This window comes from Cyprinus carpio, chromosome B10, assembly GCF_018340385.1.
Source record: "Cyprinus carpio isolate SPL01 chromosome B10, ASM1834038v1, whole genome shotgun sequence".
Taxonomy (NCBI): domain Eukaryota; kingdom Metazoa; phylum Chordata; class Actinopteri; order Cypriniformes; family Cyprinidae; genus Cyprinus; species Cyprinus carpio.
The window spans coordinates 16158790-16182131 of NC_056606.1; the positions used below are offsets into that span (position 1 = coordinate 16158790).

The 23342-nt window shown below is 36.4% G+C and overlaps 4 protein-coding genes across 10 annotated transcripts; 1 reads left to right on the plus strand and 3 right to left on the minus strand.

The window, feature by feature from the left end:
- Positions 1–11: 11 nt before the first annotated feature.
- On the minus strand, positions 12–8261 carry LOC109088187 (cytokine receptor common subunit gamma-like). The gene is made up of 8 exons (XM_042732846.1): positions 8104–8261; positions 7278–7359; positions 7020–7192; positions 6796–6932; positions 2747–2915; positions 1590–1689; positions 1362–1458; positions 12–1254 (listed from the first exon to the last, which is right to left on the minus strand). The coding sequence occupies exons 1-8, from the start codon at positions 8174–8176 to the stop codon at positions 1006–1008; spliced, it is 1080 nt and encodes a 359-aa protein (XP_042588780.1). The 5' UTR covers positions 8177–8261; the 3' UTR covers positions 12–1005.
- A 76-nt stretch (positions 8262–8337) lies between these two features.
- On the minus strand, positions 8338–14482 carry si:dkey-18a10.3 (heat shock factor protein 1). Its single transcript, XM_019102341.2, has 12 exons — positions 14285–14482; positions 12899–13007; positions 12681–12811; positions 12432–12547; positions 11969–12044; positions 11791–11852; positions 11564–11678; positions 11340–11428; positions 11018–11158; positions 10093–10189; positions 9869–9977; positions 8338–9740 (listed from the first exon to the last, which is right to left on the minus strand). Exons 1-12 carry the CDS (start codon positions 14375–14377, stop codon positions 9574–9576), a joined length of 1305 nt encoding a protein of 434 aa, XP_018957886.2. The 5' UTR covers positions 14378–14482; the 3' UTR covers positions 8338–9573.
- Positions 14483–15176: 694 nt separating this feature from the next.
- LOC109088183 (cilia- and flagella-associated protein 298-like) lies at positions 15177–17947 on the plus strand. 4 transcript variants are annotated; one of them, XR_006155756.1, is made up of 9 exons: positions 15182–15355; positions 15445–15604; positions 15818–15985; positions 16063–16130; positions 16225–16383; positions 16805–16936; positions 17074–17169; positions 17332–17558; positions 17671–17947. XR_006155756.1 is itself a non-coding variant. In XM_042732847.1 (8 exons), exons 1-8 carry the CDS (start codon positions 15272–15274, stop codon positions 17440–17442), a joined length of 927 nt encoding a protein of 308 aa, XP_042588781.1. In that variant the 5' UTR covers positions 15177–15271; the 3' UTR covers positions 17443–17947. The 4 variants fall into 4 exon arrangements, 3 of the variants coding, with proteins under 3 accessions (XP_042588781.1, XP_018957888.1, XP_042588782.1); XM_042732847.1 differs by having other exon boundaries at positions 15177–15355; positions 15869–15985; positions 17332–17947; XM_019102343.2 differs by having other exon boundaries at positions 17332–17947.
- Positions 17948–17979: 32 nt separating this feature from the next.
- On the minus strand, positions 17980–22799 carry LOC109088231 (protein eva-1 homolog C-like). Of its 4 annotated transcripts, none has more exons than XM_042732845.1 (8): positions 22241–22799; positions 21737–21933; positions 20736–20838; positions 20495–20644; positions 20095–20238; positions 19498–19575; positions 19320–19406; positions 17980–18883 (listed from the first exon to the last, which is right to left on the minus strand). In XM_042732845.1, the coding sequence occupies exons 1-8, from the start codon at positions 22380–22382 to the stop codon at positions 18462–18464; spliced, it is 1323 nt and encodes a 440-aa protein (XP_042588779.1). In that variant the 5' UTR covers positions 22383–22799; the 3' UTR covers positions 17980–18461. The 4 variants fall into 4 exon arrangements, with proteins under 4 accessions (XP_042588779.1, XP_042588778.1, XP_018957952.1 ...); XM_042732844.1 differs by having other exon boundaries at positions 20495–20647; positions 22241–22798; XM_019102407.2 differs by having other exon boundaries at positions 20736–20859; positions 22241–22798.
- Positions 22800–23342: the final 543 nt, after the last annotated feature.

Consider the following 23342-nt stretch of genomic DNA (forward strand, 5'->3'; position numbering starts at 1 on the left):
CAGACATTGTGAAAATTTCAATCTTTTTATTCAGATTGTAAAAGCATTACATTCTTGTTGCATCATATTTGTCTTTAAACATATAATCATCTTAAAATGGCAAGTTCACATTCTAAATGTTAAATGTCTCTTGAATGTTGTTCAAAAATGTTATCAGAGTACTACAGATGAGCAAAACGCTAAAAGTGCAAAAATAAATGAATAGACAATTAATCAAGATACATTTGCTATCAATGATGTATAATTTAAAGTTTTTAGCTGCCTTTTTAGGGCCTTTTCTGATACAGTATGAAAAAGTTTCAGAGCTAGGTCTAATCGAAGTGAAACTTCTACAACTACATTAAAAATTGCCACAGCATGAATCACAAATATCACTAAGCTAAATAATCAGATAATACATAGATTTGTAGGTGATGGGATTTTCCCAAAAGTACACAAATCAGATTTTAGAATTTACTTTGTACTAAGTATATATGTTATCACTGACACATTTTACACTTTGTTACAATGGTCACTGCTTGCAAAAAAAGCCTTGCTTCAGGCGACCCTATAGAAATCTCACCTACATTACTGTGGAAAACAGCAAACATAACACTGTGGAAAATACTTTTGTCACAATTAAAAAAAACATGACCACTATGCTGCTACTCCCCGGACTTAATACAAAAAACAACAACAACTCCAAACTATATAAAACACAAAAAGGAACACAATTTCAGTTACAAACACTACATTACTGTGCTTTAACATGAGAAAGAGAACCAATTAAATGTTTTTCATTCCTTGTTCTAAACTGATTATAAAAAAAAATAAAATAAAAGTGCAAAAAGGTATTTTCAAAATGCCAAAACTGGATTTTTTTTGGTTTGATTATTTATATAACATATAAAAAACCTTTTTATTTTTTAATTGTTTATCTTTTCTTTTCAGGATTCTAGTTTCAAAATTAAATTTCAAAGACGCCTAATTTCTAAACTCTCAACTTTAATAGCCTCCGATTAAGATTTAGACTGGATTATCCACTAGTGATAGATCTTGGGTTTGTATGGTTTCAGAAGATCCAGGTATGGTGGAGGCTGATGAGTAGCTATGCATGCACTGGTAATCTGACGGCAGGTCTGTTGGGCTTGAGAGGATGCTTTCGCTGTCAGTGCTGGACTGGGACACTATCCTGTACTCACGCACAGGACAGGCACGCTCTGTGAAATTGGGTTTGAAGCCGTTCTCCAGATCTTTAGGCATGGACAGCCATTTCTGCATGACAAAAAAAAGATTGCATCTCACATTCCCTCTTTACCACTATGGATTAAAGAACAAATTAAGCATGGTATATGACTGATAAAATAAAAACTGTTACTTACCTCAACATTGCCATCGTAATTGTCAAAAAGGGCTGCAAGGTAATCTCTTACATTTCGTCCTGCATTTGGTACCACTGGTATTAAAATGATTCTTAACCTAAGAAAAGTTCAATAATAAATTAGCATAAACAAAACACTATTGCATTAAAAGATAAAGAGAATTTTACTGTGGAAAATTAAAGTTTAAAAATTGTTAAAGGACAAAAAAAAAAAAAAAATGATTCAAACCTCTCGCTATGGACGAGCAAGCAGGACAGTATGATGAGGATTACTGTGGCTACCGCCACACACAGCACCAGTGACATTACAGACATGTTATCCAGAAGCCCTGGGGAAAAGAGTTACAGTTAAAGCCACTGCTGTAGTTTTAAGAATGTTTTTTTTTTTTTTTTAATTTAAGCCCAAACCTTTGCAAACATGACGTTTATGGTTTAGTACAGTAAAAAATAAAAAAATAGCTTGTTTAACTGACAGCGGGCCTGTAACACTACCCACACTTGCGGTCTTGGCCACTTGAGACTTTGCACTTGACAGGAAGATTGGCCGGCAGGTATGAAAAATGCCAAACTTCAATGCCATTAATGCACTTCTGAGCGGTATTTGAGGCATCTTTTATGTGCATTTTGTTAAAGGTTTGCAACATTATAACAAGTATCTAAATTGTGTCATCTGTTACATCTGTTACATAGGCACTACTGAACATACATTCTGAAGTACTGAAAATAAAAATGTGCAAATACTTTAATTTTTAACACTATATAGAGCATAATGCAAGTCAACAAGTGGTCAAGTGAAAGGACTGCAAGTGTGGGTATTGGTACAGGCCTTGGCCCTTGTGCACCTTATTTTGCAACTCCAAAGTAAGTCATTTTCTTTAAATATACCTTATCTAGTTGTAGGTAAATAAGTTAATATCAGTTTTTAATATTTAGCATTGTAACAGGAAGGACTGGCACAAATATTAAATATAATATATATATAAAAAATAAGGAATATATTAGGATTAATTCATTCTGTCATAGTGAAGTTTCAGTAAGAGACTACGCCTTATTAGACCTAACTTAGTACATCATGTATAATTAATCATCAAATGTGAAACTGGTTGTGGAAAGAAAAAAATGGTTGTGGAAAGATTTTCTATGACAAATTCCTCACTTTCAACATGTACATCTATTTTTTTAAAAAACATCCAGTCTGGCGAAGCATCACGGAAAACATGAGAATATGCAATATGCAGCAGTGCGTTGAGTGTGAGAGCGCGCGCGCATATTTTCGCGTTTGATGTAACGTATATAATGTTTGTCTGCAGCTTTTTGTCTTTATTAATTGCAGCACACGAGGCAGATAAAGCACTGAGAGACTTGTAATACGGTAAGGTAAGTTACCTGTGGTGTCGTTGTTCTTTAAAGATCCCCAGTAGACAGGCTCACTCCAGTCGCTCCAAAACTTGGACTCTCCGCAGGATGACTCTATTCGAGCCCTGACCTGGAACTCATAGCGTTTTTTTGAGGGAAAAGGCAAACTGAAGGAGGGCCTTGTGGTTGGTTTGGTGTTCTAGGGAAGACAGATGTAAACGTTGTCGGTTTGTGTTTGGTTGTCAGACGACCACAAGTTGAGAATGCATTAAAGGGATAGTTCACCCAAAAATCAAAATTATGTCATTAATGACTCACCCTCATGTCGTTCCAAACCCGTGAGACCTCCGTTCATCTTCGGAAACACAGTATAAGATATTTTAGATTTAGTCCGAGAGCTTTCTGTCCCTCCATTGAGAATGTATGTACGGTATACTGTCCACGTCCAGAAAGGTAATAAAAAACATCTTCAAAGTAGTCCATGTGACATCAGAGGGTCCGTTAGAATTGTTTGAAGCATCGAAAATACATTTTGGTCCAAAAATATCAAAAAGTACGACTTTATTCAGCATTGACTTCTCTCCCGGGTCTGTTATCAGCGCGTTCACAGCACATCCGGTTCGCGAACGAATCACTCGATGTAACCGGATCTTCTTGAACCAGTTCACCAAATCGAACTGAATCGTTTGAAACGGTTCGCGTCAACAATAAGCATTAATCCACAAATGACTTAAGCTGTTAACTTTTTTAACATGGCTGACACTCCCTCTGAGTTCAAATAAACCAATATCCCGGAGTAATTAATTTTACTCAAACAGTACACTGACTGAACCGAGCCAGATAACGAACGAAACATTGACTCGTTCTCGAGTCAAGAACCGGTTGCATCGGTTTTCGGATCACCGGTAGTGATGGGAAGTTCTGTTCTTCTCCGTGAACCGGTTCTTTCGGACAGTTTGATTCAATAAACCGGTTGCCGAAAACGGTTCACCAGTTATTTTGCGCTCGACGTAATGACTTCATTGGCGATGATTGCCCTTGATTCAAACCTTCGGTTTACCCGCGCTCATAACATTATCACAGAATCGGTTCAGAATCAATCACCAAAAGAAACCAGTTCAGTTCGGACGCGCTGTGTGTCAGTCTGCTTCACGCATGCGCAGTATCATCAGCTCCTCGGTTCTCGAATCGCACGCGTCCGACAGGAAACGGTTCTTGACTCGAGAACGAGTCAATGTTTCGTTCGTTATCTGGCTCGGTTCAGTAAGTGTACTGTTTGAGTAAATGAATTACTCCGGGATATTGGTTTATTTGAACTCAGAGGGAGTGTCAGCCATGTTAAAAAAGTTAACAGCTTAAGTCATTTGTGGATTAATGCTTATTGTTGATGCGAACCGTTTCAAACGATTCAGTTCGATTTGGTGAACTGGTTCAAGAAGATCCGGTTACATCGAGTGATTCGTTCGCGAACCGGATGTGCTGTGAACGCGCTGATAACAGACCCGGGAGAGAAGTCAATGCTGAATAAAGTCGTACTTTTTGATATTTTTGGACCAAAATGTATTTTCGATGCTTCAAACAATTCTAACGGACCCTCTGATGTCACATGGACTACTTTGAAGATGTTTTTATTACCTTTCTGGACGTGGACAGTATACCGTACATACATTCTCAATGGAGGGACAGAAAGCTCTCGGACTAAATCTAAAATATCTTATACTGTGTTCCGAAGATGAACGGAGGTCTCACAGGTTTGGAACGACATGAGGGTGAGTCATTAATGACATAATTTTGATTTTTGGGTGAACTATCCCTTTAAGTTACAATGACAATTTGTAGGCCTACAACATATGGAGACAGATTAGTCTCAAATATAATTCACGCAAAAAACACGATTCACACATGCGTAAACAATTTCACATGCATGAAACCTAATTCACGTACACACAAAAAAAATTCACGTGCGTGAAAAAAAAAATATTTTCACAAAAAGCAATTCACATGCGCAATATAAAATTATATATTCATAAAATACATTTCGTAGATATACAACTGTGCACAAAAACCTTTGAATGTTTAAAATGTACGAGTGTCTGAATGTACAAATCGTCATTTACTACGAATCCACTCGGATTTGTGTGTGTGTGTTTTTGAGACTTTCCTGGCAGAGCTCTCTTCCCACGTGGGTCTGTCGTACTCTTTAGCCAATCAGATGCGAGCTTACCATTCAACCAATCATATCATAAGCCACCGAGAGCCAGCCTGCAGTCCAGATCTTTCACCCATAGAAAACATTTGCTGCATCATAAAGAGGAAGATGCGACAAAGAAGACCTAAAACAGTTGAGCAACTAGAAGCCTGTATTAGACAAGAATGGGACAACATTCATATTCCTAGACTTGAGCAACTGCTCCACAGTACCCGGATCCTTCTTCTACGCAGCCATGATGTTGTAATTGATGCAGTATGTGGTCTGGCATTGTCATGTTGGAAAATGCAAGGTCTGGATGTGAGCATATGTTGTTCTAGAACTTGGATATACCTTTCAGCATTGATGGTGCCTTTCCAGATGTGTAAGCTGCCACACGCACTCATGCAACCCCATACCATCAGAGATGCAGGCTTCTGAACTGAGCGCTGATAACAACTTGGGTTGTCCTTGTCCTCTTTAGTCCGGATGACATGGCGTCCCAGTTTTCCAAAAAGAACTTCAAATTTTGATTCGTCTGACCACAGAACAGTTTTCCATTTTGCCACAGTCCATTTTAAATGAGCCTTGGCCCAGAGAAAACTGCGCTTCTGGATCATGTTTAGATATGGCTTCTTTTTTGACCTATAGAGTTTTAGCCGGCAACGGCGAATGGCACGGTGGATTGTGTTCACCGACAATGTTTTCTGGAAGTATTCCTGAGCCCATGTTGTGATTTCCATTACAGTAGCATTCCTGTATGTGATGCAGTGCCATCTAAGGTGTCCGAAGATCACAGGCATCCAGTATGGTTTTCCGGCCTTGACCCTTACGCACAGAGATTGTTCCAGATTCTCTGAATCTTTGGATGATATTATGCACTGTATATGATGATAACTTCAAACTCTTAGCAATTTTTCTCTGAGAAACTCCTTTCTGATATTGCTCCACTATTTTTCACGGCGGGATTGGGGGAATTGGTGATCCTCTGCCCATCTTGACTTCTGAGAGACACTGCCACTCTGAGAGGCTCTTTTTATACCCAATCATGTTGCCAATTGACCTAATAAGATGCAAATTGGTCCTCCAGCTGTTCCTTATATGTACATTTAACTTTTCCGGCCTCTTATTGCTACCTGTCCGAACTTCTTTGGAATGTGTAGCTCTCATGAAATCCAAAATGGGCCAATATTTGGCATGACATTTTAAAATGTCTCACTTTCAACATTTGATATGTTATCTATATTCTATTGTGAATAAAATATAAGTTTATGAGATTTGTAAATTATTCCATTCCTTTTTTACTCACAATTTGTACAGTGAACCAACTTTTTTGGAATCGGGTTTGTAATCTTTAATAAGTAGCCTGTAAATATCTTTACTGTCACTTAATTTAATGCAACTGTGTTAAATAAAAGTATTCATTTATATAGGCTATGTTTTTAATCTTACCCCATAAAAATATGAAGCAGCTAATTATTATTATTTTTTTTTCTGAGCAAAAAATAGTGACTATCATACATTTGACCACGATTTATACAAAAAAAAAAAAGCCACTCATTGTAACAACAAAAAAATTTTGTCAGGCATATTTAGATCAAGAACCATTAGAGGACATTAAAATACTATTTAAGGATCACAATGCACAATTAATTAATTTAATTTAATTTTTTTAAAAACATTAAAGTAGACACTTTAGTTGCATTCGATATGCTTTCTGTGTATATAAAACAACTTTAGTACATTTATTTTGATGTGATTTCAGTATCAGTACATGTTTCTCATAAATCATTAAGCCATTAGAGGCCATATGAAAATTAATTCCTATACAATGTCCATGTGTTTCAAATGTGGCCAATCAAAGTTTAGTTTCATAGAAAAAATTTCATACCTTCCATGAATTGTTGTCTGTCCTGTGACGAACTTCACTCTCAGTGCAGGAGACATTATTTGTAATATTCCAGTACAGCCACAGTTCAGCGTCTTTTTTCTCCACCACAGACAGGTTGACCGGAGGGTAAAGCTTCACTGATTAGCAACACAGTATATAAAGTTTTAATTCATCAACCGGTCAATTGTTATCAAGTCATAATTTATATTAATAATTTCTAATACCATATGCTTTGAGATTATGTTCCTTCTCTGTCACCAAATGACCATTGTCACTGTACAGCCACGTTTTTAACGTATTAAACCGTAGTAGTTTTTCGTAGTGGAACATGCAGCCCATGTTAACACCATCAATCCTGAGATATTTTGGACAGTCCAGAGTTTCTTTATGAGCAAACCTAAAAAAGAAAACAAGCTGTTGTCAGTTCTGATACTTTTACCAAAAATGCAGGTTTTCTATTTTATTCAACATACAGTACACACCTGCTCTTGAAACTGTAATTGTGCTCATGCTCAGTCCATGTGCAATTAACATATTCCAGATTTATGATAAGGCAGTTAATTTCTGGGTAAAGAAGGGAAAAACAGTATAAATGCACTTTATGTAATTATGTAATATATAAATGGCATTGCAGCTTGTAATGCATGTAGTTTGTCAGTAGAGGATGCTCAGCCTGTGAGAACTGGAAAGAAACATATACATACAGGAAATATGTACATTTTCAGTCAAAATCACATTTTTTTCACAGTCTTACTGATTAAAATTAAATCATAGTTTTACATAGGAATTTTTAGAACATTTTGATTTAGTCATTATATGGAAAAACTAAGCTGAAAGTGTTGTAAGCTCAAGTTGCGTCAAAACTGACTTTGGTTTTGTGTGTGCATCATGGCCACCAGAGAAGCCATTTTGGAAAGAAAGCATCTGAACATTCTCAACTCTTCAGGAAACAGGTTGCTAAAAAATTTCACAATGTCTTGAGGAGTATGTAATGGTCATGTCTGCTGATGAAATAATCGCCATCGGCAGACTTTTTTAGGCCCTATATGTTAACATATTAGATTTTCACATCTTAACTGTTGTAGAACCACATACTTCCGTAGTTGTAAAGAGCAAATAAAACCACAAAAAAATGAAGAAATTAATAAAGATCCAAATAAACGTACCCCGTTTTGTTTAATAGTTTAGAAATGACTTCTGTAAATCTTTTGTATTTTAATACGAAGTATGATTTGTTTTGTAAAGGCAACATAATGAAAAATCTATATGATAAGAAAAACAAATACATTGCAGTTGTAAAATACTCACCTTGCTGGGATGATGCAGAAAATGCAATTGAAGGAATGTTCCCAAGGAAAAGACCAACTAAAAGTAATATCATCTTGAACAGGGTCACATAACGCACTTGTTGTTTTAGGTCTGTTTCTGTCTTCCCTGTTCGTATATAGACGTATCTGTTCTGTGTGGGCTGACGTATGTGTGTGTGATTTCCTGTTCAACCAAACCAATGCCAAATTTGTCTATGAAAGAGAGTAGGCATTAAACATTTTAGAACGTTTTATTTTGCTTTTATATAATTCACTTTTACATGAAAACACATCAAAAACCTAAAATAAACTATACTAATATGTTTAAGGAATACACTTATAGCCTATATTCTGACCTTTGGTTAGACAATAAAGTACAACAAGTACAATTGTAAACATCTCTATGCCATGCCATCATATAGTTGGCGACCATACCTTTATTTTAGTGGAGAAATTTACTGATGAACTATTAAACAAACTGATTATAAATTATAATATATATATATATATATATATATATATATATATTGCATCATATGCGGGAGATGTTATGATGAATTGATATTACTTTTTTTGTGACATTTTCTATATATATATATATATATATATATAGATAGATAGATAGATATACACACACAGTGCTGCTTGAAAGTTTGTGAACCCTTTACAATTTTCTATATTTCTGCAAAAATATGACCCAAAACATCATCAGGCAATTTGATATGTCATTTTTTGCACTTTTACACTGCACAGAAATGTAACACTGGGTTATTGTTCTCAATAAATTAATGACAAAGAAAATATTTTTGTCTCATTTGTTTTATTGGGTTCTCTTTGTCTACTTTCAGGACTTGTGTGAAAATCTGATGATGTTTTGGGTCATATTTATGCAGAAATCTAGAAAATTGTAAAGGGTTCACAAACTTTCAAGCAGCACTGTATATGTATATTGTGTATCAATAGCATATCATGCTCTTAAGTAACTTTAACTGCCACATTAGTTCTATTATTATAAGTTTTTCATTTTCTGATAAATAAAACCTTTAAAATAAAACAATCTTGGCAAACCCCCCACACAAAAATGCTGACTTTAAAAAAGCACCCACTGCAGAGGTTGCATTAATGGAAAATTTTCCGTCATTTACTAATTTTAAAAAACACTGACAGATGATTCAAAGTGCTTTCAGTCATTTTTGTCTATTGCTTAACCCTACATGATAAATTGTGCTAACAGACTAAAAGTTTGTTGTGAAATCACTCTTGAGTCAACAAGAGAGGTTAGAGTTCACTGATGGTAAAAATCATGACAGAAAATGAACATGATTTACATCATTTACAATTGACATATATCAAATTGATGCATAATGATACTGAGCCTTTCATTAAACGACAGAACTATCAACTATTGGCTGTTTCAGATACCACTTTTTACTATCAACCACCACAACACAATATCAAATGCATTAGAGTTTTATATGACAAAAGAGAGCTCTAAAGGCAGTGTAGTGTTACTGAAGGAGAGGCTGGATGCTTCCTGCACCAGCTGCAGAAGGGATGGTAAGATATCTGAATACTCTCCACTATCGTAGCGCTCCTGCTCCGGGTCTGCATTTTGTTGCAGGCTCTGCTGCTGTGTAACTGCACAAACACAATAAATGGAACAAACCAGAAGTTTAAGTTCTGCGTTCGTGTGGTTTGTGCAGGTGATACATGTGTGGGTTTGGTATGGTGTGTGAAAAGGGAAGCGTGGGCGTATATGTGTGTACCTGTGTTGGCGTAAGGTAGCGCATCGGCTTCATTCTGGCTTCTCTGTTTGCTCTCGGTTTTTGTGTCAGAGTCTTTAACAGCAGAGATGTGGCAGCCAGGACTAAGAATCTATCATAAAGATGAAATCAAACACATCAGATTATACAAGCTTGTTAACTATTACTAAAGCAGTGTGATTTGTAATAGCATCTGTGTTGTATTTTTAAAGATGTCTAAGTCAGACCTTGCTGAAATTGTCCAGGTCAGGTGAGGGTGGAATGCATGAGCGGATCACTGCTAAACTGGAGTCAATTAGTGCCAGTGGATCAGACACATCATTACTGTTCACAAGAGAATAAGAAAAGTGAAATATTAGGGCTGAACATTTAATCAAAATTGCTTTGTGTGATTATGAAATAATGAAGTCTGTGATTTATTTTTAAATAAGTATATGTGCTGTGTGTTTTAGAGTGAAGCACGGCACGGTGTTCATTTATAGGAAAGCTGCTCAGGATAACAGTGTTTTCAGTGTCTCGGGGCAACTTGATTTGCAGTCAATGCTGCTTCACATAATCTTCATCTCTGCAAGTGCAGTAAGTTTAGGTTGCTTGAAAATGCAACATGCCATTTTCACTAGATTTCTAATGAGAAGCATGTTGCCAACAAAGGAGAAGCTTTAACCCTATGGTTTTCCACCAAAATAAAAGCTTATATGTAAACTGGATCATAGTCATAAGCTTAATTTTAAGCTGAATAAATAAGCTTTCCATTGATGTATGGTTTGTTAGGATAGGACAATATTTTGCTGAGATACAACTTTTTGAAAATCTAGAATCTGAGGGCGCAAAAAAGAAAAAAATTCCTTTATAGTCCAAATTAAGTCCTTAGCAATGCATATTACTAATCAAAAATTATGTTTTGATATATATATGGTGGGAAATATCTTCATGGAACATGATCTTCACTTAATATGCTAATGATTTTTGGCATAACAGATAAACCGACAATTTTGACCCATGTAATGTATTGTTGGCTGTTGCTTCAAATATAGCTGTGCTACTTAAGACTTTTTTTTTTTGGTCCAGAGTCACAAATTTTATTATTGTAATTTTACAGGTGTACAACAAGTTGCAAAGAAAATGGCACACATGATCAGTTTGCTATCTAACCTTTCAGAGGGTATTTCCTCAGACTCCTGGGCAGCTGGTTCATCTAGCAAATTCAATGCCAGCTCCATGGAGGGCAGAGTAGGGGAGGCGGGAGATAAAAATGTGGTTTGAGTTGCGGGAAAGCTTTCTGTCACTAGCTCTCTGTAAAACCAAAAACACAAATGAAACCAGAAAATAGACTGTGACAGCATAAAAAGTACTTTCAGATCCGTTTTTTTATTTTTTATTTTACCCAGTAAAGAATTTTTTTTTTAAAACCTCAGAAGACAAAACACGAGTCCTGTGGAGGATAAATACTACAGGTGTGCTGTTGCTGTCTTACCTGCTAGGCCCAGGTTTTGGATCCAGCAGGTGGGTGAAGTCAGAGATGATCGTGCCATTTGAGTACACATCACCCGGTGACACATCCAGCTGCTCAGAAACCCACAGTGATGTCACTTAGTTTCAATATGACAGAACTCAAGCTCCTTTTATAACTAAAGAGCATCATGTTAGATGAAGTCAAGAATTCAAAAATAGATCACACATCAAGATTTAAGCAGGCACCTCTTGCAATGAAGGGATCTCTTGGAGGGGGGAAGTGGTAAGGGTGGGACTCACACTGAAAGAGCGGGCATATTTCGGCGCAGACTGAAACTCCCCAGAATTGTTGATCATGGGGCTGTTAGGGTAGAGAATGGAAATGTGATGTGAGAGGAGATAGCTGAAAATGCAAACAATCTCATTTCTCACTGACTATGAGAACATTGTGTGCTTTAGGTGAACAAACTTACAGTCTTCTTTTGCAACCTTTTATCCCATTTGACTTAACGATGTTGATGATGAACTTTATAATCTGAAAAAGAGTGACATAGGATAGGAGAAGTTTGTATAGTGATTACCAAAGTATTTATTATTATATACATAAATTATGTTATTATTTATATAGTTTACAAATGTGTTTCCATTTACCTTACGTATGATTTTGTGCTGCTGCTGATAGTTCTGTTTTAATGAGTCCAGTTCTCTCCACAAGCTCTCATGATCCTCAGGAAAGAAACCGTTAAAAGATTAAAAAAACTTTTTTTCAATATTGATATTAGAAAGAAATTTGAGCAGCAAATCAGCATATTAGAAGGATTTCTGAAGGATCACATTACACTGAAGACTGGAGCAATGGCTGCAGAAAATTCACAGGAATAAATTACATTTTAAAATAGAAAAGTTTTTTTTTTAATTGTAACAATATTTCATATTACTGTTTTTTTAACTGTATTTTATTTTTGGTGAATAAAAGTAACATTTAAAAAAAAAAAATTTTTGAATGGTATTTGAAGTGGCATATTAGGAAATAAGCATTAACTTCCACTGTCAAGATTTTTAAGTGTATAAATGAGGCTGATGAATAGTGTACTTGTTACAGAGAAAAGCTCACCTGCACAAAGCCATGAGTTTGAGGTCTGAGGAGTCTTGCCAGCCTCTGACATGACTAACCTGAATGAGTACCTGAGGCACCTGCCCTCCCTCTTTAACTCCACGGCTAATTGAAACCTAGTCATGAAATCACATATACAACAAGATATTTACACACACATCTCAGCGTGAGAGACTCTGAGGATTAGCAACTGTGCGTAAGTGCTCTGCTTTTGCACAAGCACTGTATGATAACGCTTATCAGTTTCACCTTCCTGCGGATGAGGCCCAACAGATGAGGTTGAGCTCTCTGAAAGTTCTCGTGCTGAAACTCGACACAATCGACCTGGCTGTCAGCTTTAGGCAAGCCAGCGTCCATATGTACCACTTTGTGGAAGCCATCTGTAGGTGGATGTCAGACACAGGAGGATTAGAAAATGACGCTATATATCTATATGCTGTATATTTTATCATTGGCTGAACACGTACACATGTTGAGCTGGCGCACAAAGCTGGTCATGTTGCTATGTTTGAAGTAAAGAGGCAGGACTTCCTTGCTGAACCGCTGCTCGTCCTGGACAAGAAAACTGCAGCCATCCTAATAGAGAGGAAACAGGAAGATGTGGTTTGACTTACATCACTTGATATTTGTTCAAACTGTTTCTAAAGAAAAGCCCATTCCGGCCTTGCAGGAAATACTATTTATACTTAAAAAGCACTTGCACATATTACTGCAGGTTTCTAGAATCATTCGAGTTTTCTTCTTGAGTTTACTACTTTTACACTTCTTTAAAAATTAAATATGTTTTGCATAGTTCATGTTTTATTTTTATAAAACAAACTATAAAAGCTCTAAATCTGGCAGTAGAATTTTTGTTGCAAATGCCTGCTTAAAGCAAAATAGCAAAAGATTAGTAAAACAATACTTTAGATAGATAGATAGATAGATAGATTGATAGATAGATAGATAGATTGATAGATAGATAGATAGATAGATAGATAGATAGATTATTAATTACACCAATAGAGGTGCTTTAAGAATTTCGTTGTTTGCTCTGCTTGCAATGACAATAAAGCTATTCAATTCAATTCAATTATTCAACATAATACAATGTAATTATTAATAATTATTATGGTGTTTACATATAGCCTAATATAATCTTTACCACTAGGAGGAGTCGTGTTTATAAAACAACTTGAACGCAAACAAATGTTAATACATTCACATTTACTAAAAAGAATATAAATAATACAAGAAGTTGATATCCAGAAATTCATTCAATAAATAAATAAATAAAACATTTACAGCCGTCAATTCAATACTTTGCTTTATTCAAATCTAACACTAATTTATTTATCTTAAATGTATATAAGCATCTTCAATATAATAAGGATTGATTTTTGTTTTATTTTTGAATGTTTATCACAAATGTTCTATTTTCGGGGCACAGCATTCTGTCACATGACGCGTTCAGAGTTCAGAGCACTCCGTTCCAAACATTAGGTACGTTCTAATAATATACTGAGCACCCATTGGACGGACAGTGGACCAATAGCGAGCGGTCTCCACCTGCAGCAGCGCACTACACGTGGATCTGTTTTGTAAAGTGGGTCACTCACAGCGCATTAAAAAGTATTACTAATAGGGCATCTGAGGATAAACATCTTATTAACAGATAAACTGAGTAATGTTTAATAAGATATAAGAAATTCTGAAGTGTTTATTATTCTGAAGAGTTAATGTTGTTGGACTGGTTGTTGTTTTTACAATTCCTAATCAGGACACGTCATAAAAAAATAACTACTATATAATAATTACCTCAAACGAACAACAGTTAAAATAAATCAAATCTGCATTTTGCATAAAGAACTCACTTGGCTCCAGCAGATCAGGTTGTCCGTTGACGGAGCCTCTACAAGTGCCCAAAGTTTGCTGACAAAAGCTGGGACGCAGTGGCTGTGTTTCATCTCTCCTGTTTAAAAACAGAGGTGAAGAAACTTCTCTGACTTTCGTGAAGATAGAGCTCGTCAGACCGCTCTCGATTAGCCGGCTGTGAGGAGGTAAATAAAGTCCCAGGCTAACCTACACGTGAATTTCGCTGCTGAGACACACCCCCTCGTGCCTCTATCCACCAATCCCGAACACGGATCCCTGTAGTATACATAAGTGTGTTGTGCAAAGTGTTGTGCAAAAGTACTTGTATTTTTCCCACGTCTTACATAGTCACTCGCTTTAAATAAATTAACTTTTGTTATAAAAAGATAGATTCTGATAATTTTCCGTGTCAGTAATATTGGAAAAAGCACAAATACTTGTGTATTGTGTGTAGAATTTATAATGGATCATTTAAATGAGACAATACTGACTTTTTTATTGTAACGATACTAAAAACAGCACGGTTTTGCAAAATTGTGTGATCACATGCATTGATTTATAAGCAGTAATTAATCCTTAACCAGTAATCAGTGAGTAACGTTAACTTGATCTGCTGTCTTCTTGTACATCTTTTATGTAATATTTATCATGTATGTATTTGATATCATTGAATGCGTATCCGTCTGTGTGCATATTGAAAACTAACAATAGTGTTAAATTAATGTAGTTAACTAAAAAACAGTGAGGAATAAATTCACACTATTTTAGACAGCGTTTGAAGCTTTTATTTTGAATACGCTACTTCCGGTGGAAATAGTATCTGTATACTGTTTCTGCGTGAATCCGCTTTCCTGTCATTTACCGAATGACTATCGAGTATAATTTGGATAATTACATAGTGGAAGTGATTTGAAAATCATTATTCATTTAGTTAATTTTGCCTATTGCCTGTATTATTAATTTCACGACGTTACCGCCTCATTCATATGTTATGCAGTCGCTCGTATGTCACGCTTGAATATTCTAGGAGCGCGGTGTTGGGTGTCATGGCAACAAACGCAAACACAGTAGTGAGGCGCTACGCTTCTTTGTTGTTGTTGTCTGGTGGTTATTTCTATTCTTTATTTTAAAATCTCAGATTTGTTTTATTCCTGCACAGGACAAATTCAGCAGGTGGGAGATGGTTCAGCTGCACGTCAAACGAGGAGATGAGAGTCAGTTTCTCTTCAGTACTACAGTGGATGTCTCAGTTGAGACACTGACCCAGCAGGTCAGCGCCATCTATAATGGAAGACTGAAAGTGGACAGGATCTGCTCTGGTATGACAACGATGCTGTGTATGCTTATCACATTCTTTGGTTTCCACTGGTTTATGTTCTTGACAGACGAGTTCATACCTTAAATGCATGTATTGTTGTGTAAGTGGCAGTTAACGTTATGTTAATAAAGTCAAGTGCTAAAACAAGTGTGAAACATTTGATGGTATATTATAGCATTAAAAACTAGTATCGATTGTATTTATGTCTCCATAGAAATCCCAGAGCTGGCAGATCATGGTGTCTCTCTTCCGCCGAATATGCAAGGCCTGACTGATGATCAGATCATGGAGCTCAAACTAAAGGATGAATGGGAGGACTGCTGTGTTCCCAGCGGTCTTGCTGAGTTTAAGAAGGATGAGCTCGGACGTCGAAGTGGACATGGTAGTCCTGTCACATTTAAAGTTTACATTAGAATTGCCCGATTAATTGCTATAACTAAATTCTGACTTTCCATTTAGCTCCGAACCAGAAGATCAAAGAAGTTTTAAGGAAAACAGTGGAGGAAGCCAAAGCTTTAATCTCCAAAGTATGAAGCGAATTCTAATATAGAGTACTTATAAACTTCAATATGTTGTTACCCTTTTGATATGTTTTTTGATATATATTTCTTTACTCTAAAGAAACAAGTGGAAGCGAATGTATGCGTTACCATGGATTTGGTCAAAGAGGCTTTGGACCAGTTGAGAGGAGCTGTGATGATAGTTTATCCAATGGGGCTGCCTCCACATGATCCAATTAGGATGGAGTTTGAAAATCAAGAGGATCTTACTGGAACACAGGTAACAGATATTTTCTGCCTTTCTTAAAGGCGTACTCAACACAAAATTTAAATTCTGTCATCGTTTAGTCACCATTATGTCTTTCCAAACCTTTATGACCTCCTACCTTCTGTGGAACAAAAAATAAGATATTTTAACAAATGTGTGTGTGTGTGTGTTTTAAGTCTGTGGGCTCCGATGTTGTTTGGTTCCTGACATTCTTCTAAATATTTTCCTTTGTGCTCTGCAGAAGAAATAAAGTCATACAGGTTTGGAACATGAGGTTGAGGAAATGACAGAATTTAAATTTTTCAGATGGAATATCCCTTTAAGTAACTAAATGCACATTGCTTAATAATAAAACAGACCAATACAATGTACCTTATTTGTTTGATGAACATAACCAAAGCTGTAATACTGATATGAAGGCTCTCCTCTGCAGGCCTCATTACTGGTGATCCCAGAAGAAGAGGCTCAGCTGTGGTGGGCATCTAAAGAACTGCAGAGGGGCAAAAAGCTGCAGAATTATGTTGGGAAAAATGAGAAAACCAAAATTATTGTGAAAATTCAGAGAGTACGTGTTCGCTGTGAATTTCAGTTTTATTTTTGTGACCTTAAGCTGATTTTTAAACTCATCTTCGAAGAATTTCTATAAATGATCTGACCTAATGAAATGAAAACTGATCACCATTGTTTGCACATTAATTTTAGAGAGGCCAGGGTGCACCAGCACGAGAACCACTAGTGAGTGAAGAGGAACAAAAAAAGATGATGCTGAATTATTACAAGAAGCAGGAAGAACTAAAAGTGAGTGGCCTCTAACTAACTAACTCTTTTGATTTATATTCTTATTGTATGTTGTGTATTATATATAGTTTTATTTGAATGATTAAAATATATCTAACTATATATATTTACATTATTTTAGAGCATTCATCATTGTTTGGTCTGTTTTGTTCTTGCGAATAGAAACTAGAAGAGGCAGATAATGACTCGTATCTTCAGTCTGATTGGTCGGACAGACAGGCCCTAAAAAGACAGTTCCAGGGACTCACAAATATCAAATGGGGCCCAAGATAGATGAACAAAGAAAATCACAACTGATCTACAGCTACTCTCCACTTGACAAATCAGAGATCTCTACACTCTACTGCTGCTGTTTTTATGCAGTTTGGTGCCTTCATTACATATGAAAGGTATTTATATGATTCTTTGTAAATGCAAAGCGTGAGACATCAGATTTCTCTGCTCTGATTCATTGGCAGAAGGCTGCAACACCTTTCCTCTCTTTGTCTGTGCCTCTGGCAGTTACTCAGTTGAAACTTGATGCTGTTTAAAGACAGTATGTTTCCGTGCAGCTCTAAGGATCGCTGTGGCACCGCAGAGTTCATTTGGAGAGCGTTGATAAGAAATTCCAGGATATTTTAGTATCCTTAAGGCAAAATAGAGGTTACAGTATCAGGAGGTGTGGTTTCACTGGAAAAGTTGAGTGTGATGACATGTAATTAAAGTACTTTCTGTTTGTGTTCATTTTATGATTTCACTTTTAAATATAATACATTTTAATAAAAACATTTTTACCAGTCTTCGCAAATGAATTGATTTCAATACCACATATATTATACATCCAGTTTAATAGAGCAATAATTTGTAAAATATTTTTCTCTTTACATGGCTTTACATTATGTAAACTGTTATACAACAGCTACTTTATCAGCTGAATAGAATCATTTTATTAGAATAATAACTTTCACCCTCACTCAGGCACACTCAGTGTGAAAGGGGCAAAATCTAGCGACCCAGGAACAACTGCCGGGACGCATTACCAGTGTATATTCCAGAATGGCAGTGTGAAAAAGGGGCTTGTGATGTTATTAAAATATTGGTCTGTTTGTTTAAGCTGCCAGACAACAGCAAAATTAGCTGAACCAATAATGTGACTTAGGAGCGGGCCATTTGTTTGGCAGACCAATAGCAGTTGAGGAAATTGTTCTGGAAACCTGTCTGTAGACAGTTGTGATACAAAAAATCCACACTTCATCTTTGATTTTAGTGTTTTGGTAGCAGAAAACATTCACTCCTTTTGGTTGAGACTACAGCTACTGCACATTCTGCGTAATAGTTGGCATGTATGAGTGCAGGAAGCCTTTGTTTCCATTGAGGTATGCGTTCATCCTGATCTCCTGCATGACAAGCTCTCTGCGCTCAATCCTCTCCATCAGCTCTGCTGCCTCTGTGGTGTACGTCACATCTTCCCAGCAATACACCCTCCTGCCAATCTCTGACAGGTTAGAGCTGTCCATTAGTGACCCTTTCTCATCCTCATCTTCCTCCTCTTCATCATCATCCTGGTTTATTGGCTCCTCCTCTTCCAAATTAGTTGTTCTACTCTTCTTACTGAATGTTCTAGTTGCATTGATATGTCTACTGCAGGTTAGCTTTGTTGAAACAGCTATTAGAACAATCAGAAGTCCCACACAAACACTTGATGTGAAGAGCAGTCCTGCCATCTCTGGATGCTCTGAGAGAAAGAGAAAACTACTTGTGAGTACATGTGAAGAATAGTTCACACAAAAAGTAAAAGTGCGTATACTTAGAGTTGGCTTTGGATTTACTTTGAAACTATTTTCATTCTGAAAATTGCTAGTAAAACTCACAAATAATTGCAAAGAAATGGCAAGTAACATTGAACTAAAAGATTTTTTGAAGTAGAAAGACTTAAATAGTATTTTCATGTAAAATGTTTCGTAAAATTATCCTAAAAATAAGAATATAGAGGTTTGAAATGACATGATAGTAAGTAAATTATAGAATTCTAATTTAATTCTAGAATTATACAAAATACTTATTTAAAACCATTAAAAAAATTCCTCCATTTGGGCTGCTTTATGTTGACTGGGCTCATAAAAAAATCCAGGCATGTTTATGCTTGAGAAGTTTAATATATTTCAGTTTACCTGTAATGTAGCCATATGCCATTAAAGAATTACTGACAATAATACTGTTCTCTGGAAATGTTGAACTTCTGATAACTGGGCGTTCCCCTATGAATAACACAGAAAAATATCTTAACGGTTTATTTAACTCAACTGCACAGATGTTCTATACAAAGTGAACTGTATGGTGTAATGTCACCTTTTTTGGTGCTCTGGTTAGGAAGTGAGGTAGTTTGGAAACTGCTGGGATCAGCCTCCTTGAGTAAACTTTGCGGAACTGAAAAAAAGCCCAGTACAAAGAGTTAACATCTTCCAACTCCCAGGATCTTTCAATGCAGGGCTGATGAGTAATCTTTTATTTTTCCTGTGAACTGATCCTGCCTTCCAACCAGTAACAAAATCCTGGCATTCAAAGCAATCACAGGAAGTTTTACAGGAAAGCCTGAGGCCTACAAATGCCAGGCTCTTTCCCTATTTTTATTTCCAAACAACTTTTTTAATCCATTGTAATTTATGAGACAAACAGTCGGGTAAATCAACAATCTGAGATGAATGAATGAATAAATGAATGAATGAATGAATGATGCATTTATATAGAGACAAAGGCCACGTGTTAGTCTTTTCCCACACGCTCAATCAATGATTTAAGATCTCTCAAACTCATTAAAGATCTGCCACGCCTTGATAATGGCACGCCATACTGCAACTGTATTCAGAAAATTCAAGACAGTTAAAAAACACATTCATACTGATTTTGCTTTTAGGGAGATTTTGATGGAAATGAGAGCATTCATACCGCATGCATAGAGGACAGTGATATACTTTTTTGTTCCAGGAGGGCAGGGGTTTTTGAAATGTTCCTCATCTACGGTAAACAAACACCTCTGTTTTCCATAGCAAATGTTGGATACCACATCAACGGCTCCGTGAAAAAGACAATCTGTAATATTAAAGAGATTGTTTTTTACATCTCTTATTATCAAGTACCAAACTACAGAAATAATCAAAATGTGCTCAAAATTAAAACAGAATTTTAGAATATACTGCAATAGATTCAAACACATTCAAATGTCCACTCAAATTAGACTCTTTTTCTTTTTTTTTCTAATTTAACTGCAAATTGTCTAACTGCAAAGCCTAATTGTATATAATTAATAAAAATAAATCTTACTATCTTACTAAATCCAAAAACATACCAAATGGTGGAGGTTCTTGTTTCTCTGATGGGCACAAGTCTTCCTCTTCCAGCTGTCTTCCATAAACAGCAGAGTAGATATTCAGCACTTTTGGATACTTGCAGTGCAGCAAAAGTCGATCTCCCTCACATGATATTCTCTTCTTGTGTTCTGCTGTAAGACAGACATCTTTATTGATGTACAGGAGTAAATAATTGAATTAGAAATAATCAATTAAAGTTTTAAAGGAGGAAATACTCACTAGGTTTACACTTGTATGATACATGGAGGTATTTAGGGGTTCCAGGACACGGATCTCTGCCAAAGACTTGATGATTAACCAGAAACTGGCAATTCCTATGACCCTGGCATTCAGAAAGCACTTTCTAACAGAGAGAGATAATCAAAGACCATAGAATGTGCTTTATACAAAAGGCAGGGAAAATGTAGTAGCCTTGTCCTGATTCTGGAAAACATATCTTTTATGAGCCAGAAGTGAATAAGATCGGCTGCCAGAGGAGTATTGTCTTACAACAGAGTCATCTTAGGTCTGTTTTCACCATGGGACTATTGAAAAGGTACTAAAACAGCTTTATTAAAGGGGTCATATGATGTTGCTAAAAAAACATTATTTTGTGTACTTGGTGTAATGAAATGTTTATGCAAAAAAAAAAAAAAAAAAAGACAAAAACAATAAAAACAATAAAACTCATTACAAACGAACCATTTGTTGCATCCAGTAGGGACATAATTACTGATTATAATGACTTGTACTCTATTTTACGCGTTGCATTGCATCGCGCTGCGTAAACATAAAACCATGTCTGCATTTGTGATCGGAGAAATGACAACAACAAGCTCTTCTCTACACTGCTCAAAACTCGCGTTTGAATCATCAGTGGCAACTCCTTTACATGTAAACATACTTACAGACTGTGAGTCAGAACATTTTCTTTGCGTGAACATTTGGGCAGCGTTATGCAAGTCTTCCCACATTGTGACGTAGACATGTGGGGCTGTGTTTAAACGAGACGTTTTAGGAGGGCATGGACGAGTCTTAACTTTTATAAAGATTATCTCTTTGGGTTTGAGACTTTAGCCTTTGCAACTTTAGGGATCTTATCTATTCACAGACAGCTTGTAACACTCCAAAGAGAAAGGAAAACTTGAAATTTGCATCATATGACCCCTTTAAGTTACCATTTAGTGCATGTAAAATGGATGGTCTGTTTTTTGTCTGAAATCAAAGCACAGACTATTCACCTGCAGGGCTGTGGTAGCTGAACAGCTGTGATTACGCCGTTGGCATCTTATTCCTGGCACGATTCCGGGAAGAGTTGCACTCTGTCCATAAAATGCAGACTGAATAGTTATGGTGGAGTGTCGTGGACACCTGAGAAGCAGGAGATCTCCATCACAGGCTTGAGCTGATTGACTCTTGATGATCCAAAACAGATAATCTAACGAAAGGTGGAGAGGTTGCATCTATAATAAGTTATTACAAATTTGTAAATTATTTTAATAAATTATTTTGATGTTTTTATATATTTTTAGAGCCATTAAATTCAAATTATTATTGTGAAAAAAGTTTGCCTATCAAACCATTAATCCAAAAATGTCACTGCCCCAATACTTGTAAGTTTATGTATAAAAAAATTACTATACTTTTAAAAATACTGTTTAAATAATTTTTCTAATTATTGTTAGTGAATACTGTAACCATAACATTTGCACTTATTGTAAATCATCATTATATTATTGACTCACTTGAGAAATCGGAGAGTCCGTCCATTTCTTTGGTCCACAGTATGAGAACACTGTAAAGTATTTGAACACACAGCCCAGGTGCCCGGTAGCTTCTCAGGTGCAGCGCTGAGATCATGTTCAGAGCCTTCAGTTGATTCTGCATCAAAGCCGCGTGCTGCAACGCTGTCAGGAATTCCCGACTCTCACACCTGCCAGAGAGTTTCACCCGGCTTAAAGTACGTTTTCATACACCCCAGTCCTTTCAAGCCAAACTCTAAGAAAGCCAACCCCTCGAAATCGTTTCTCCCTTGATTAAAGAAAAACCAGAGGATATGACACAAAAAGCAAACATTTCAAAGCGACGCGTGCAGTCACTGAAGGAAATAACAAGTGCGCAACAAGTCAGTGGTGCCTGAAAGCAGCGACATTCGCACTATTCATTCCATTGCTGATGATTTTAGGGCCCTTAGTGAGACAACAATGGTAAAAGGGTGGTTTCTTGGTAATCAGAAAGAATGATGTTGAGGAAAAACCATAGGAAAAACACATTTGACCGGGGCGTGTCGATGAATGCAGTTGAGAAGCACTGAAGCCAGTGCCGGCGCTGTGGTGGGGCATTCGAGGGCCGTGCCCCCCCTAGCGGTCACTGATGCCCCTCCTACAGGCCATGGCGTGGCCCAAAAAAAAATCCCTTTTAGTTATTATTTTAATATTAAATGTTCAAACTGTAACTTAAATTAAATAAAATAAAAAGAATGTGGGGAAAATGCATAATTTTGGTTGTTCATGGCACGTTACTAGGCTTCGTCATGGTGAATGCTTATTGGTCGCCGAGTAAACTTGTTATATTTGATTTGCAGCGCGCGCGCAAAATCCATTTCAAGTTGAAGAACAGTTTGTCCGTCTATATTATAGACAGTTGTTAGCAGTTAATTTTTTAAAAAAGCAGGTGAATTGTTGATGAATGTTTGTGGGTTCTAACTGCATTTGTGTTTTATACTTGGCTGTCTGTAAAGATATATGGGCTTATGTAATTTCTGCTTGGTGCGTGCATAAACTGCTGGGAGGTCTGTAACCCAGGTTAAAAACAAGTATTAGCATAAAGTGATAGCAGAATATACAT